The sequence below is a fragment of the Anomaloglossus baeobatrachus genome, assembly GCF_048569485.1.
Source record: "Anomaloglossus baeobatrachus isolate aAnoBae1 chromosome 3 unlocalized genomic scaffold, aAnoBae1.hap1 SUPER_3_unloc_3, whole genome shotgun sequence".
NCBI lineage: Eukaryota > Metazoa > Chordata > Amphibia > Anura > Aromobatidae > Anomaloglossus > Anomaloglossus baeobatrachus.
In genome coordinates this window covers 464655-479016 of record NW_027441782.1, presented here as the reverse complement: position 1 = coordinate 479016, position 14362 = coordinate 464655, and the positions used below count along the sequence as shown (strand labels likewise).

The 14362-nt window shown below is 52.1% G+C and overlaps 1 protein-coding gene and 1 long non-coding RNA gene across 2 annotated transcripts in view; one reads left to right on the top strand and one right to left on the bottom strand.

Moving 5' to 3' along the window:
- Nucleotides 1-6056, bottom strand: part of LOC142258732 (uncharacterized) — a 61862-nt gene extending 55806 nt beyond the window's left edge. The window contains exon 1 of the long non-coding RNA XR_012727857.1: nucleotides 5942-6056. This is a non-coding gene — a long non-coding RNA (uncharacterized LOC142258732). The remainder of the gene's footprint in view (nucleotides 1-5941) is intronic.
- The window catches only part of LOC142258722 (uncharacterized), a 114792-nt gene extending 100748 nt beyond the window's left edge, over nucleotides 1-14044 (top strand). The window contains exons 4-5 of the mRNA XM_075331338.1: nucleotides 10314-10410; nucleotides 13164-14044. Coding sequence (XP_075187453.1) covers nucleotides 10314-10410; nucleotides 13164-13987 — 921 coding nt within the window. The 3' untranslated portion in view covers nucleotides 13988-14044. The remainder of the gene's footprint in view (nucleotides 1-10313; nucleotides 10411-13163) is intronic.
- The last annotated feature ends 318 nt before the right edge of the window (nucleotides 14045-14362 follow it).

Genomic DNA, 14362 nt, shown 5'->3' with positions numbered 1-14362 from the left:
ATGCGATCGGATCTGTGAGTGTCGGCAGAGGAGCATGGCGTGCTGGAGGAGGCTGGGAGGAGAGAGGCTGATCCTGGGAAAGGCTGGGAGGGGGAGGCTGATGCTGGGATGAGAGAGGCTGATGCTGGGATGAGAGAGGCTGATGCTGGGATGAGAGAGGCTGATGCTGGGATGAGAGAGGCTGATGCTGGGATGAGAGAGGCTGATGCTGGGATGAGAGAGGCTGATGCTGGGATAAGAGAGGCTGATGCTGGGATAAGAGAGGCTGATGCTGGGGACAGAGAGGCTGATGCTGGGGACAGAGAGGCTGATGCTGGGGACAGAGAGGCTGATGCTGGGGACAGAGAGGCTGATGCTGGGGACAGAGAGGCTGATGCTGGGGACAGAGAGGCTGATGCTGGGGACAGAGAGGCTGATGCTGGGGACAGAGAGGCTGATGCTGGGGACAGAGAGGCTGATGCTGCGGGGAGAGAGTCTGATGCTGCGGGGAGAGAGTCTGATGCTGCGGGTAGAGAGGCTGATGCTGGCGCAGCATGGCGGATGGAGCACGTTTGGGAGTGCGCAGCATGGGAGATGGAGCACGATGGGGGGTGCGCAGCATAGGGGATGGAGCACGATGGGGAGTGCGCTGCATGGGGGATGGAGCACGATGGGGAGTGCGCAGCATGGGGGATGGAGCACGAAAGGGAGTGCGCAGCATGGGGGATGGAGCACGAAAGGGAGTGCGCAGCATGGCGGATGGAGCACGTTTGGGAGTGCGCAGCATGGGGGATGGAGCATGATGGGGAGTGCGCTGCATGGCGGATGGAGCACGTTTGGGAGTGCGCAGGATGGGAGATGGAGCACGATGGGGGGTGCGCAGCATAGGGGATGGAGCACGATGGGGGGTGCGCAGCATAGGGGATGGAGCACGATGGGGTGTGCGCTGCATGGGGGATGGAGCACGATGGGAAGTGCACACCTCCCCCCAACACACACACGCGCGCGCACTGCACAACACACCACACACACACACACTGGGAACCACAAACAACTGCCCTACACAGACACCCACACACAGACAACGCTGCACACACAAATATACGCACATACCGCACAACACACACATTGCACAAAACATACCTCCCCCCAAAACACACCTCCCCCCAAAACACACCACACACACACAAACCGCGCAACACACACACAACGCTACAGACACACAGCGCTCCACAAACAACGCAACACACAAACAACACCGCTCTCACCCCCCATCACACCCAGGCAACACCCAGAACATGTACAGCCCCTACACAAACACTTGGTAACTACACACAACAACATCTATATCTATCTATATATATAATTGCCTTATTCTGTCTGTCTGTCTGTCTGTCTGTCTGTCATGCTCCAAAATTGTGTCCTTACGGTGACATTGTGTCCTTACGGTGACACAAAGCTGATTGGCCGCTCGGCTCGCCATGGCCCCGCCCCCCCACACGGATTGGCCGCTCGCCCAGGCTGCGCCCCCACACGGATTGGCCAGCCGCTCGCCCAGGCTCCCCCCCCCCCCCACAGATTGGCCTCTCGCCCCGGCACCCTGCAGGCATTGGCAACTCGGCCACGCCACGCCCCGCCCCCCTCACGCAATGCACGCTAGCTCTGGCCCCGCCCCCCCCCCGTGCATTCCCCGAACTGACACGGTCACGGAGCCATGACTCCCGGGTGAGTACTGTACTCCCCCCCCCCCCCCACCCCCACCCCCCCCAACGGGAGCCCACATCAGCGTACGCCGCCAACCCAGCCGACACTTACCCTCGCATTGCTGGCCTTGCCGCCGTATGCTGGTGTGGGCTCCCGTGCGAGCGGGGGACGAGATGCGCTGGTAACCATGATAGCATAGTTACCAGCGCATCAAGGTCCTGCAGCGGCGGAAGATCCACACGCACACACATAACAGCACATACACACACATCAGATCACACTCACTCTCACAAACACCTCACACACACATCGCATCCACACACTCACAGCATCCGGCGATATCGCTTGCTTCTCGGCCTCGATACTGTGCTGTTGTGACCTTCCAGGACCTGTCGGAGGATCACATGGCCAGAAGCATGTGGTATCTCCGGATGTTGTGAGTATGAGCGCGTATGTGCAATATCGTCAATGTGTGTGTGCGTGAGTGTATGCGATCGGGTGTGTGTGAGTGTATGCGATCGGGTGTGTGTGAGTGTATGCGAAAGGCTGGGAGGGGGAGGCTGATGCTGGGGACAGAGAGGCTGATGCTGGGGACAGAGAGGCTGATGCTGGGGACGAGAGAGGCTGATGCTGGGGACGAGAGAGGCTGATGCTGGGGACGAGAGAGGCTGATGCTGGGGACGAGAGAGGCTGATGCTGGGGACGAGAGAGGCTGATGCTGGGGACGAGAGAGGCTGATGCTGGGGACGAGAGAGGCTGATGCTGGGGACGAGAGAGGCTGATGCTGGGGACGAGAGAGGCTGATGCTGGGGACGAGAGAGGCTGATGCTGGGGACGAGAGAGGCTGATGCTGGGGACGAGAGAGGCTGATGCTGGGGACGAGAGAGGCTGATGCTGGGGACGAGAGAGGCTGATGCTGGGGACGAGAGAGGCTGATGCTGGGGACGAGAGAGGCTGATGCTGGGGACGAGAGAGGCTGATGCTGGGGACGAGAGAGGCTGATGCTGGGGACGAGAGAGGCTGATGCTGGGGACGAGAGAGGCTGATGCTGGGGACGAGAGAGGCTGATGCTGGGGACGAGAGAGGCTGATGCTGGGGACGAGAGAGGCTGATGCTGGGGACGAGAGAGGCTGATGCTGGGGACGAGAGAGGCTGATGCTGGGGACGAGAGAGGCTGATGCTGGGGACGAGAGAGGCTGATGCTGGGGACGAGAGAGGCTGATGCTGGGGACGAGAGAGGCTGATGCTGGGGACGAGAGAGGCTGATGCTGGGGACGAGAGAGGCTGATGCTGGGGACGAGAGAGGCTGATGCTGGGGACGAGAGAGGCTGATGCTGGGGACGAGAGAGGCTGATGCTGGGGACGAGAGAGGCTGATGCTGGGGACGAGAGAGGCTGATGCTGGGGACGAGAGAGGCTGATGCTGGGGACGAGAGAGGCTGATGCTGGGGACGAGAGAGGCTGATGCTGGGGACGAGAGAGGCTGATGCTGGGGACGAGAGAGGCTGATGCTGGGGACGAGAGAGGCTGATGCTGGGGACGAGAGAGGCTGATGCTGGGGACGAGAGAGGCTGATGCTGGGGACGAGAGAGGCTGATGCTGGGGACGAGAGAGGCTGATGCTGGGGACGAGAGAGGCTGATGCTGGGGACGAGAGAGGCTGATGCTGGGGACGAGAGAGGCTGATGCTGGGGACGAGAGAGGCTGATGCTGGGGACGAGAGAGGCTGATGCTGGGGACGAGAGAGGCTGATGCTGGGGACGAGAGAGGCTGATGCTGGGGACGAGAGAGGCTGATGCTGGGGACGAGAGAGGCTGATGCTGGGGACGAGAGAGGCTGATGCTGGGGACGAGAGAGGCTGATGCTGGGGACGAGAGAGGCTGATGCTGGGGACGAGAGAGGCTGATGCTGGGGACGAGAGAGGCTGATGCTGGGGACGAGAGAGGCTGATGCTGGGGACGAGAGAGGCTGATGCTGGGGACGAGAGAGGCTGATGCTGGGGACGAGAGAGGCTGATGCTGGGGACGAGAGAGGCTGATGCTGGGGACGAGAGAGGCTGATGCTGGGGACGAGAGAGGCTGATGCTGGGGACGAGAGAGGCTGATGCTGGGGACGAGAGAGGCTGATGCTGGGGACGAGAGAGGCTGATGCTGGGGACGAGAGAGGCTGATGCTGGGGACGAGAGAGGCTGATGCTGGGGACGAGAGAGGCTGATGCTGGGGACAGAGAGGCTGATGCTGGGGACAGAGAGGCTGATGCTGGGGACAGAGAGGCTGATGCTGGGGACAGAGAGGCTGATGCTGGGGACAGAGAGGCTGATGCTGGGGACAGAGAGGCTGATGCTGGGGACAGAGAGGCTGATGCTGGGATGAGAGAGGCTGATGCTGGGATGAGAGAGGCTGATGCTGGGATGAGAGAGGCTGATGCTGGGATGAGAGAGGCTGATGCTGGGATGAGAGAGGCTGATGCTGGGATGAGAGAGGCTGATGCTGGGATGAGAGAGGCTGATGCTGGGATGAGAGAGGCTGATGCTGGGATGAGAGAGGCTGATGCTGGGATGAGAGAGGCTGATGCTGGGATGAGAGAGGCTGATGCTGGGATGAGAGAGGCTGATGCTGGGATGAGAGAGGCTGATGCTGGGATGAGAGAGGCTGATGCTGGGATGAGAGAGGCTGATGCTGGGATGAGAGAGGCTGATGCTGGGATGAGAGAGGCTGATGCTGGGATGAGAGAGGCTGATGCTGGGATGAGAGAGGCTGATGCTGGGGGCAGAGAGGCTGATGCTGGGGGCAGAGAGGCTGATGCTGGGGGCAGAGAGGCTGATGCTGGGGGCAGAGAGGCTGATGCTGGGGGCAGAGAGGCTGATGCTGGGGGGAGAGAGGCTGATGCTGCAGGTAGAGAGGCTGATGCTGGGGGCAGAGAGGCTGATGCTGCGGGGAGAGAGGCTGATGCTGCGGGGAGAGAGGCTGATGCTGGCGCAGCATGGCGGATGGAGCACGTTTGGGGGTGCGCAGCATGGGAGATGGAGCACGATGGGGGGTGCGCAGCATAGGGGATGGAGCACGATGGGGAGTGCGGAGCATGGCGGATGGAGCACGTTTGGGAGTGCGCAGCATGGCGGATGGAGCACGTTTGGGAGTGCGCAGCATGGCGGATGGAGCACGTTTGGGAGTGCGCAGCATGGGAGATGGAGCACGATGGGGGGTGCGCAGCATGGCGGATGGAGCACGTTTGGGAGTGCGCAGCATGGGGGATGGAGCACGTTTGGGAGTGCGCAGCATGGGGGATGGAGCACGAAAGGGAGTGCGCAGCATGGCGGATGGAGCACGAAAGGGAGTGCGCAGCATGGGGGATGGAGCACGATGGGGAGTGCGCTGCATGGCGGATGGAGCACGTTTGGGAGTGCGCAGGATGGGAGATGGAGCACAATGGGGGGTGCGCAGCATGGGGGATGGAGCACGATGGGGAGTGCGCTGCATGGGGGATGGAGCACGATGGGAAGTGCACACCTCCCCCCAACACACACACACACGCGCGCGCACTGCACAACACACCACACACACACACTGGGAACCACAAACAACTGCCCTACACAGACACCCACACACAGACAACGCGGCACACACAAATATACGCACATACCGCACAACACACACATTGCACAAAACAAACCTCCCCCCAAAACACACCACACACACACAAACCGCGCAACACACACACAACGCTACAAACACACAGCGCTCCACAAACAACGCAACACACAAACAACACCGCTCTCACCCCCCATCACACCCAGACAACACCCAGAACATGTACAGCGCCCTACACAAACACTTGGTAACTACACACAACAACATCTATATATATAAATATATATATATAACAAAAATCATACATGAACTACACAATACGTAAATTCTAGAATACCCGATGCGTAGAATCGGGCCACTTTCTAGTCTGGTTAATATTTGTTTAAGCTGCTGCCAGGAGGAGAAGGGGGGAGGTGTATTCCTGTATATCTGCTCCTCAGTGTCCTAAACAAGCTGTTCAGGACAGCGTTTCGCTGCCTCTAGGCACCAGCTCCTGGACCCAGTCACATACGGCAGATAAGTCACCACAGGGGGGAGGATTGTTTGCGGTGCTGCGGGTGATAAGGCCCTGTGTGGCCTCAGCAGCCGCTCTCACTAGCAGAAATCCCTGAGACAATGACTCCTGGGCAGTTCAGGGAGATGAGAGGGGTCAGGAGAGTGCTCTGTTTACCTCTGAGGGAGGGAGGAGGTTTGCTGGGAGCTATTCTGTGTCTGGGCAGAGCTTTCCTCCAGGCCGAGGCTTCCTCATGTGGACTAGGCCGCAACTTCTCCTCCCCAGAGATACCCCCAGGGCTTGCTGCACAGAGGGTCCCTCAATGCTGGGGTCACCAGAGGACAGGTCTCACCGCTGGGTAAGCTTTAAAAGACTCGATGCCTTCGGATTTTTTCACTTTTTAGCAGAGCTCTCCAGCCTCACGTCTGCTCCTTGCTCCAGTCAGGCCACGCCCCTCCTTGTGTCTATATATACAGAGCTCCTGTGTATAATGGCACTTATGGTAACATTAGTGTTATTAGTATTGTGGTTTTTAATTCATGATCATTATTGTAGTATTATTCAGTCAGTATGTGGTCTGGTCATGGCATGTTGGTATTTGACCCTTGTATGTGGTTGTATTCGGTCACTATGTCGTGTTAATATGTTGTCTGGTCACGATATGGTGGTATTTCTCTTTGTATGTGGTATTATTCGATCACTATGTGGTCTGGTCATAGTGTAGCGGTATTTCTTCCTCACTATGTGGTGGTAATATGTTGTCTGGTCACGATATGGTGGTATTTCTCTTTTGTATGTGGTATTATTTGGTCACCATGTGGTTTAGTCACAGTGTGGCGGTATTTCACCCTTGCATGTGCTATTATTCGGTCACTATGTAGTCTGGTCATAGTGTTGCAGTATTTCTTCCTTTGTATGCGGTTGTATTCTGTCACTATGTGGTGGTAATATGTTGTCTGGTCACGGTGTGACAGTATTTCCTCCTTGTATGTGATATTATTGGTCTTGGTATACTGGATTGTGTTGTGTATGGAGGTCACTTTTTCTCTCTGATATCAATATGGGAAATATACTTTCCAATAGAGATTAAATACTTGAATGTTTAACCCCTCCCTGTCCTGTGATTATTACACTGTAGCACATATGCACTTACAGAGGTTGTCTGGTGAAAACAAGTAATCGCCTCTTCATTTTACTATATGGAGGACTATCTGAGGCCCATTATTCTCTTCTAAAGCCCTTGCACACGTTGAGTATTTGGTCAGTATTTTACCTCAGTATTTGTAGCCAAAACCAGCAGTGGAACAATCAGAGGAAAAGTAGAATAGAAACACAGGCACCACTTCTGTATTTATCACCCACTCCTGGATTTGGCTACAAATACTGATGTAAGATACTCACCGTGTTTGGGGGGCACTTTTGTTGTCATCAAATTTTATGGCTGCAGTGAAAGGGGAATCTAGGGGCTTCAATAGGAGGAAAATTATTTGGTATGGGCTGTAAAGTTGTGAAATATGCTCTTCTGTGTCCCAGCTGAATATTTTTATTATTAATTTTTTATTTTTTTTTGTGGGGGTAGGGCCGAATTAGAAATTCTGCTATGGGGCCCCATGATTTCTATGTACGCCCCTGATGGGGGCCCATGATTCTATGTACACCTCTGTTCGTCCCCTTAACACTAGTCCCAGAGATGGGTCATTTAACATTTCTACCTTTGGAACCCAGAGAGCTCGACATTTCTGGGACTTCTAGTGTTATAGAAAAACAATTGAATAAAACTAATTTTCCTCAAAAAGACGTTCAAAAATACAACATTGTTGACTAACGCAATTCTCAAATGACGGAAAAATAAGCATTAGGGCGTCCAAATTGTGAAGACAAAACAATGAAGGAAATCCCAATGTCATAATGTACCACACTAAGTGGACCCTGCCACGTCTGCTTCTATCCCTGCTGAACTGACTCTGGGGCAGCACGGGCGATATAGGAGGCGTAGAGGCCTTGCATGGATTAGTCTCAGGGGCCATACGGCTCAAACAGGGGTGGGGAATCTCCGGCCCGCGGGCCATATGCGGCCCGCGATGACCTTTTCTGCGGCCCCCGGGGCAGATTCCCGGAGGCTGCAGTGCTCGGGCAGCCGCTCATCTTGTCTCGTTATATTCGTTATTGCTCATCTTGTCTATGGCCGGCAGACAGCACTGGGGTGGGACTTCCTCCCTCCCTCTGGCTCCTACATGCTCCTCTGTGAGATTGAAGCTAGAAGCAGAGTGATGGGGGAGGGGCCTGTATAGTGCCGTGCGTTCTGCCTCTCACCCTCCCGTTCTGTGCACTCTGCCTCTGTGCTCAGCTATTCAGGTCTAGCTCCGCAGAGGAGAGAGAAGACGAGAATGAAGCCAGCCCTTGAGCTGAGCTGCTGCATCCATCTTGTGTCAGGCAGGAACTTGTGCTGCACCTGATCTTACAGGGCAACTAAGCAGCAGGTATTTATATCTGAGTGAAGTGTGTTTATATCTAATATATACCACCATATATCAAATGTATTTGTGACTTCAATGTCCAGTAGGTGTGCGCTGTGTATACGGCGTGTGTGCGCTGTGTATACGGCGTGTGTGCGCTGTGTATACGGCGTGTGTGCGCTGTGTATACGGCGTGTGTGCGCTGTGTATACGGCGTGTGTGCGCTGTGTATACGGCGTGTGTGCGCTGTGTATATGGCGTGTGTGCGCTGTGTATACGGCGTGTGTGCGCTGTGTATACGGCGTGTGTGCGCTGTGTATACGGCGTGTGTGCGCTGTGTATACGGCGTGTGTGCGCTGTGTATACGGCGTGTGTGCGCTGTGTATACGGCGTGTGTGCGCTGTGTATACGGCGTGTGTGCGCTGTGTTTGGCAATTAATAAAGTTTCATATTTTAAGTCTTATTGGTATATCTAATTCCTGGTGTGCACATGTTTACATGCAGAGCTTTTCATTCTCCTTATGTGCTGTGTATATGGCTTGTTGAATGCTGTGCATGGCTTCTGTGTGTGCTGTATACGGCATGTGTGCTGTGTATACGACGTGTGAGTGCTGTGTACAGTATACAGTACCTCCTGTGCATGTGTACTGTATATGGCCACTGTGTATCGTGGGCGGTGTACAATATGACCAGTCTGTCAAGGCTGTGTGCAGTATACGGCCAGTGTGTGATTACAATGTGTGGTTTACAGCCAGTGTGCGGTGTGCAGCCAGTGTGTCGGGGCGGTGTGCGGCCAGTGTGTCGGGGCGGTGTGCGGCCAGTGTGTCGGGGCGGTGTGCGGCCAGTGTGTCGGGGCGGTGTGCGGCCAGTGTGTCGGGGCGGTGTGCGGCCAGTGTGTCGGGGCGGTGTGCGGCCAGTGTGTCGGGGCGGTGTGCGGCCAGTGTGTCGGGGCGGTGTGCGGCCAGTGTGTCGGGGCGGTGTGCGGCCAGTGTGTCGGGGCGGTGTGCGGCCAGTGTGTCGGGGCGGTGTGCGGCCAGTGTGTCGGGGCTGTGTGCGGCACACGGCCAGTGTGTCGGGGCTGTGTGCGGCACACGGCCAGTGTGTCGGGGCTGTGTGCGGCACACGGCCAGTGTGTCGGGGCTGTGTGCGGCACACGGCCAGTGTGTCGGGGCTGTGTGCGGCACACGGCCAGTGTGTCCGGGGCTGTGTGCGGCACACGGCCAGTGTGTCGGGGCTGTGTGCGGCACACGGCCAGTGTGTCGGGGCTGTGTGCGGCACACGGCCAGTGTGTCGGGGCTGCGTGCGGCACACGGCCAGTGTGTCGGGGCTGCGTGCGGCACACGGCCAGTGTGTCGGGGCTGCGTGCGGCACACGGCCAGTGTGTCGGGGCTGCGTGCGGCACACGGCCAGTGTGTCGGGGCTGCGTGCGGCACACGGCCAGTGTGTCGGGGCTGCGTGCGGCACACGGCCAGTGTGTCGGGGCTGCGTGCGGCACACGGCCAGTGTGTCGGGGCTGCGTGCGGCACACGGCCAGTGTGTCGGGGCTGCGTGCGGCACACGGCCAGTGTGTCGGGGCTGCGTGCGGCACACGGCCAGTGTGTCGGGGCTGCGTGCGGCACACGGCCAGTGTGTCGGGGCTGTGTGTGTATGTACAGTGTCTACTGTGTGATCTATATGATTTACCAATCTTATTATCATGAAGAGTTGTCTGCGCTCCAGACAAAGACAAACCTGGAAAAGCAGTTGTGAGAAGCAAACATTATTATTATTATTATTTATTATTATAGCGCCATCAATTCCATGGCGCTTTCCATGTGAAAGGTATATACATAATAGGGACAAGTACATTACATTACAGCCGCACCAAAGAGAAGCAGCTCCGGCTGCCACAGTAGGGGTATAGGAGTGAGTTAATTGTTTGACCAAATAAAGCCGGGTCATTTTCAAGTTGATAATTTTTTGTGGCCCCCGAAGGTTGTTAGAATTTTCCAAATGGCCCCCGGCAGAAAAAAGGTTCCCCATCCCTGATCTAGAACCTGCCACATGACTTTTCCTTCTGTCCGTGACTTTTACAATATTTATTTTACAGCTTTGAAATTCAGGGAAAAGATATGCAGAACGCTGCAGACACAATGGAAAAAGGAGAAATGGATGTGCGGGGTGATGAACGGAGTAGAGACCTTTCCACAGGTAACCCTCCTTCGTGAAGAGTCACCATTAAATAACAGAAAAAAATGAAATTCCCAGCTGCAAGGAGAAAATGAAGTTACATTCTCCCTGCTGCTGCTCGTATACAGTCACCGATGCAGTGCGGGAAACAGTAACCCTTACCGCTCACAGGCTGTCAGCCAAGGAACAAGAGGGTTGATTACTGGGCACTCACTATCTAGTGAGTGGTGACTGTTTCAGCCTCTCCCACTGTGCTGGTGACTGGAAGTGAGCAGCTGCTGGGAGAATGTAACTGCATTTTCTCCTTGTAGTTACTATGTCACAATCTCTCCGCTGTCTTAGACGCAGTGAGTGACAATTTTGCCTCCCTATGGAAGCAGGCCATGCCAAGCTGTTTGTTTGTTGAGCAACAGCTCAATTCAATCTGAAACTGAGAGGTGCTTGGTTTCTTCAGCGGTTCCCTGTTCTGAGTGATCAGTTACTTAGCTGACTAGTCAGTCCCAAATAGAGGGTATCACGGAGGTGCAAAGGTACCTGGAGAAGGGACCTCAAAAATGGCCCGCAGACTAGGGTCCGTGTGCTGTTCCTTATCCCACAGGTAGGCTTGATGGTATCCAGGTCTGGACCGCCAGCTTAACCCTAACTCCTGTCCAAACCCTGATCTAACACCCCCTGTCCCACCACCTGGAGTGGAGATGCAAATGCCACAGACACAGGAAGAAAAACAAAACTCATACACACTGCACACAAAAAGGAGACACAGTACGTGTATTGGAGGGAATAAAGTATAAGGAAGGAAGTAAATGTACAACGGGGAAACTTCCATACCACACCACTCCAACATCGGTATACTGGTCACCAAGAATAGGATCGCCAGAAAGACCGGCATCACAGGAGCATAAGCTGGAGGTATCATCTGCAGCAACAAACAGACTCTCAAACCTTAAGTAGGGAGAAGACAGGGGAATAGAAATTAGCCTTCTGAGTCTCAAGGAGCCACACACCGCTCCACAGGAATTAACTCAGGACTGGAAAGCAATGGAAAAGACTCAGCTAAGGCTGAACAACTAAGATCAGGTTGCCTGTGAACAGAGTCCGACGCCGCAGCTGCACCCCGCGAATATGGGCCTGAACACCACATGACACGGGGCCTTTATTATCTGTGCTCTGATCTATAGCTGCCAGACCTTGGACCTCCTCTGACCATTCATTTGCCCTGATCCACTATCCTCCTTATAGTCTGACCCCAGACCTGACCATGCGTTTGTCTTTCCCCTTAGTTCACGGCATGCTCTCTTTGTATTTGACCCCAGAACATTTTATAACCCTGCCTCACGGCTTGTCCATGCAGTGACTAGTGTCACACTGTTCCAATAAACCAGATAGATATCACTTAAATGCTAGGTACTCAGATTACCATTATATCTGCAGGTAAATAGTGTTTTTGTAGCTGCCAGGTTTTCCTTAACCCCTTCTCGATATGTAACATATTATTAGATCCTATTACTTCTTGCAGGCTCAGAAGCTGAGTGCATTATTGACAGCAGATGATGCCTGAGTTATTCAGTGGAGGTAAGCTTCAACCACTGCTGTTAACTTTCAATCTTTGACAGCAGCATTCGCAGCACGCAGCCAATGAGGTACAATGTTCCACATATCCAACGCCCCCAGCAACATTTATCATTGGGTGCATATGGGTCGCCATAAAAGCTGGGGGTCTGCTAAAGACCCTTTGCCCTATATAGGAGTACGCCTATAATCACACCTAGATACTTTCCTTCAGTGGTGTAGATTTGAAAATTAGATAATTTGTGGGGTGTGATTCCACTGTTTAGGCACATCAGGGCTTTACAAATGTGACATGGCATCCTCTATTTCAGCCAATTTTGTTCTCCAAAAGTCAAATGGTGCTCCTTCCCTTCCGAGTCCTGGGGTATCTGCGTATACACAAGAAATTGCACAACAGAATTATATGGTCCACTTTCTCATCTTACCCTTGGGAAAATGAAAATTTGTGGTTAAAGGAACACTTTTGTGTTGTGTTTTATTTTTTTCCTTCCACATAGCTGTAATTTCTATGTCGCATTACTGCTGTAGGAATATTACAGAAAATAGATAAATACATAGCTAATGTGAAAAATGAGTAAAAAGACATAGGCATTGCATTACTGCTTTAGAGATATTTGCAAAGAGAGCTTCTTAGCTTATGTATTGGCCAATCCATGTGAGCCCAATAACCTCGACAAGGTGATCTCATTATATTGGGAACCTAACCTTAAATGCTTCTATGTGTGATTAAAAATCTGCATGTCTGGGCAGATAGGTTCCTGGCTAAATAAGATGGTGGACACACCCTGGCTATAGGGCAGAGTGCTTGGTCAGCTGCTCTTCAAGGTTATCGGGCTCACATGGATTGGTCAATACATAAGCTAAGAATCTCACTTTACAAATATCTCTGTCGTTTTACTCATTTTTCTCATTACCTGTGTATTAATCCCTTTTTCTAATATTTCTACAGCAGTAATACAATGCCAAAGTATCCTTATATTATTGAGTGCCATTGGACATGCTTTTGTAGATATGTTTTATTGAATCTCGTTTTGAGCACTTTGAAGGGTGCAGTTTTTTAAAATGTCATTTTGGGTATTTTCTGTCACATAGGCATTTTAAAGTAGAACACTACACACTTTGGAATTTATATGGATTTATGTGTTCCTATGTATGTTTGAGGTTATATTATTTAAAGCTTATAACTTCAATTTTATTTATGGCAGATGACGGTACCAGGAGTTCAACACAGAAAGCGAAGGGCAGTGAAAGTCACAAAGGAGAGAAGCCATATTCTTGTTCAGAATGTGAGAAGTGTTTTGCTAAGAAATCAAATCTCATTACACATGAGAGAATTCACACAGGAAAGAAGCCATATTCATGTGCAGAATGTGGAAAATGTTTTGCTCTGAAAGCACGTCTTATTAGACATGAGGTAATTCACACAGGAGTGAAGCCATATTCATGTTCCGAATGTGGGAAATGTTTTGCTCGGAAATCAAATCTCATTAGACATGGGAGAATTCACACAGGAGTGAAGCCATATTCATGTGCAGAATGTGGAAAATGTTTTGCTCTGAAAGCAGTTCTTATTAGACATGAGGTAATTCACACAGGAGTGAAGCCATATTCATGTGCAGAATGTGAGAAATGTTTTGCTGACAAATTAGATCTCATTACACATGAGAGAATTCACACAGGAGTGAAGCCGTATTCATGTGCAGAATGTGAGAAATGTTTTGCTCGGAAATCAAATCATGTTAAACATTTGAGAATTCACACAGGAGTGAAGCCATATTCATGTTCAGAATGTGAGAAATGTTTTGCTCGGAAATCAAATCTTATTACACATGTGAGAAGTCACACAGGAGTGAAGCCATATTCATGTTCAGAATGTGGCAAATGTTTTTTTCAGCAATCACATCTCATTAGACATGAGAGAAGTCACACAGGAAAGAATTCATATTCATGTTCAGAATGTGGGAAATTGTTTGCTTGGAAATCACATCTTATTACACATGAGCGAATTCACACAGGAGTGAAGTCATAGTCATGATTAGAATGTTTGTTTTAGTAAGTCTATTAATATTTACTATCTGTTAATAAAGAGTTCATTTTCATGTCATTACAGTTGTGTACTTTTTATGATGGATCATTTACAAACTATTCATCTTTTTACACATTTTTTTAAATTTTTGATGGAGAGAAAAAACTTTTTTTTTTGTTTTGTTATAGCAAAGTTGTACGCTTTTATTCATCCATTTGTGTATTGCTTGAATGAGAGCAGAATTCATTTTGTTAAATCTACACTCCATTTTGTCTTTGTGTAAGAGCCTGTACTGTGTCTCCCCTTGTGTAAGGGGTACTTCTCACATAGCGAGATCACTGCTGAGTCACGTTTTTTGTGATGCACCAGTGACCTCAT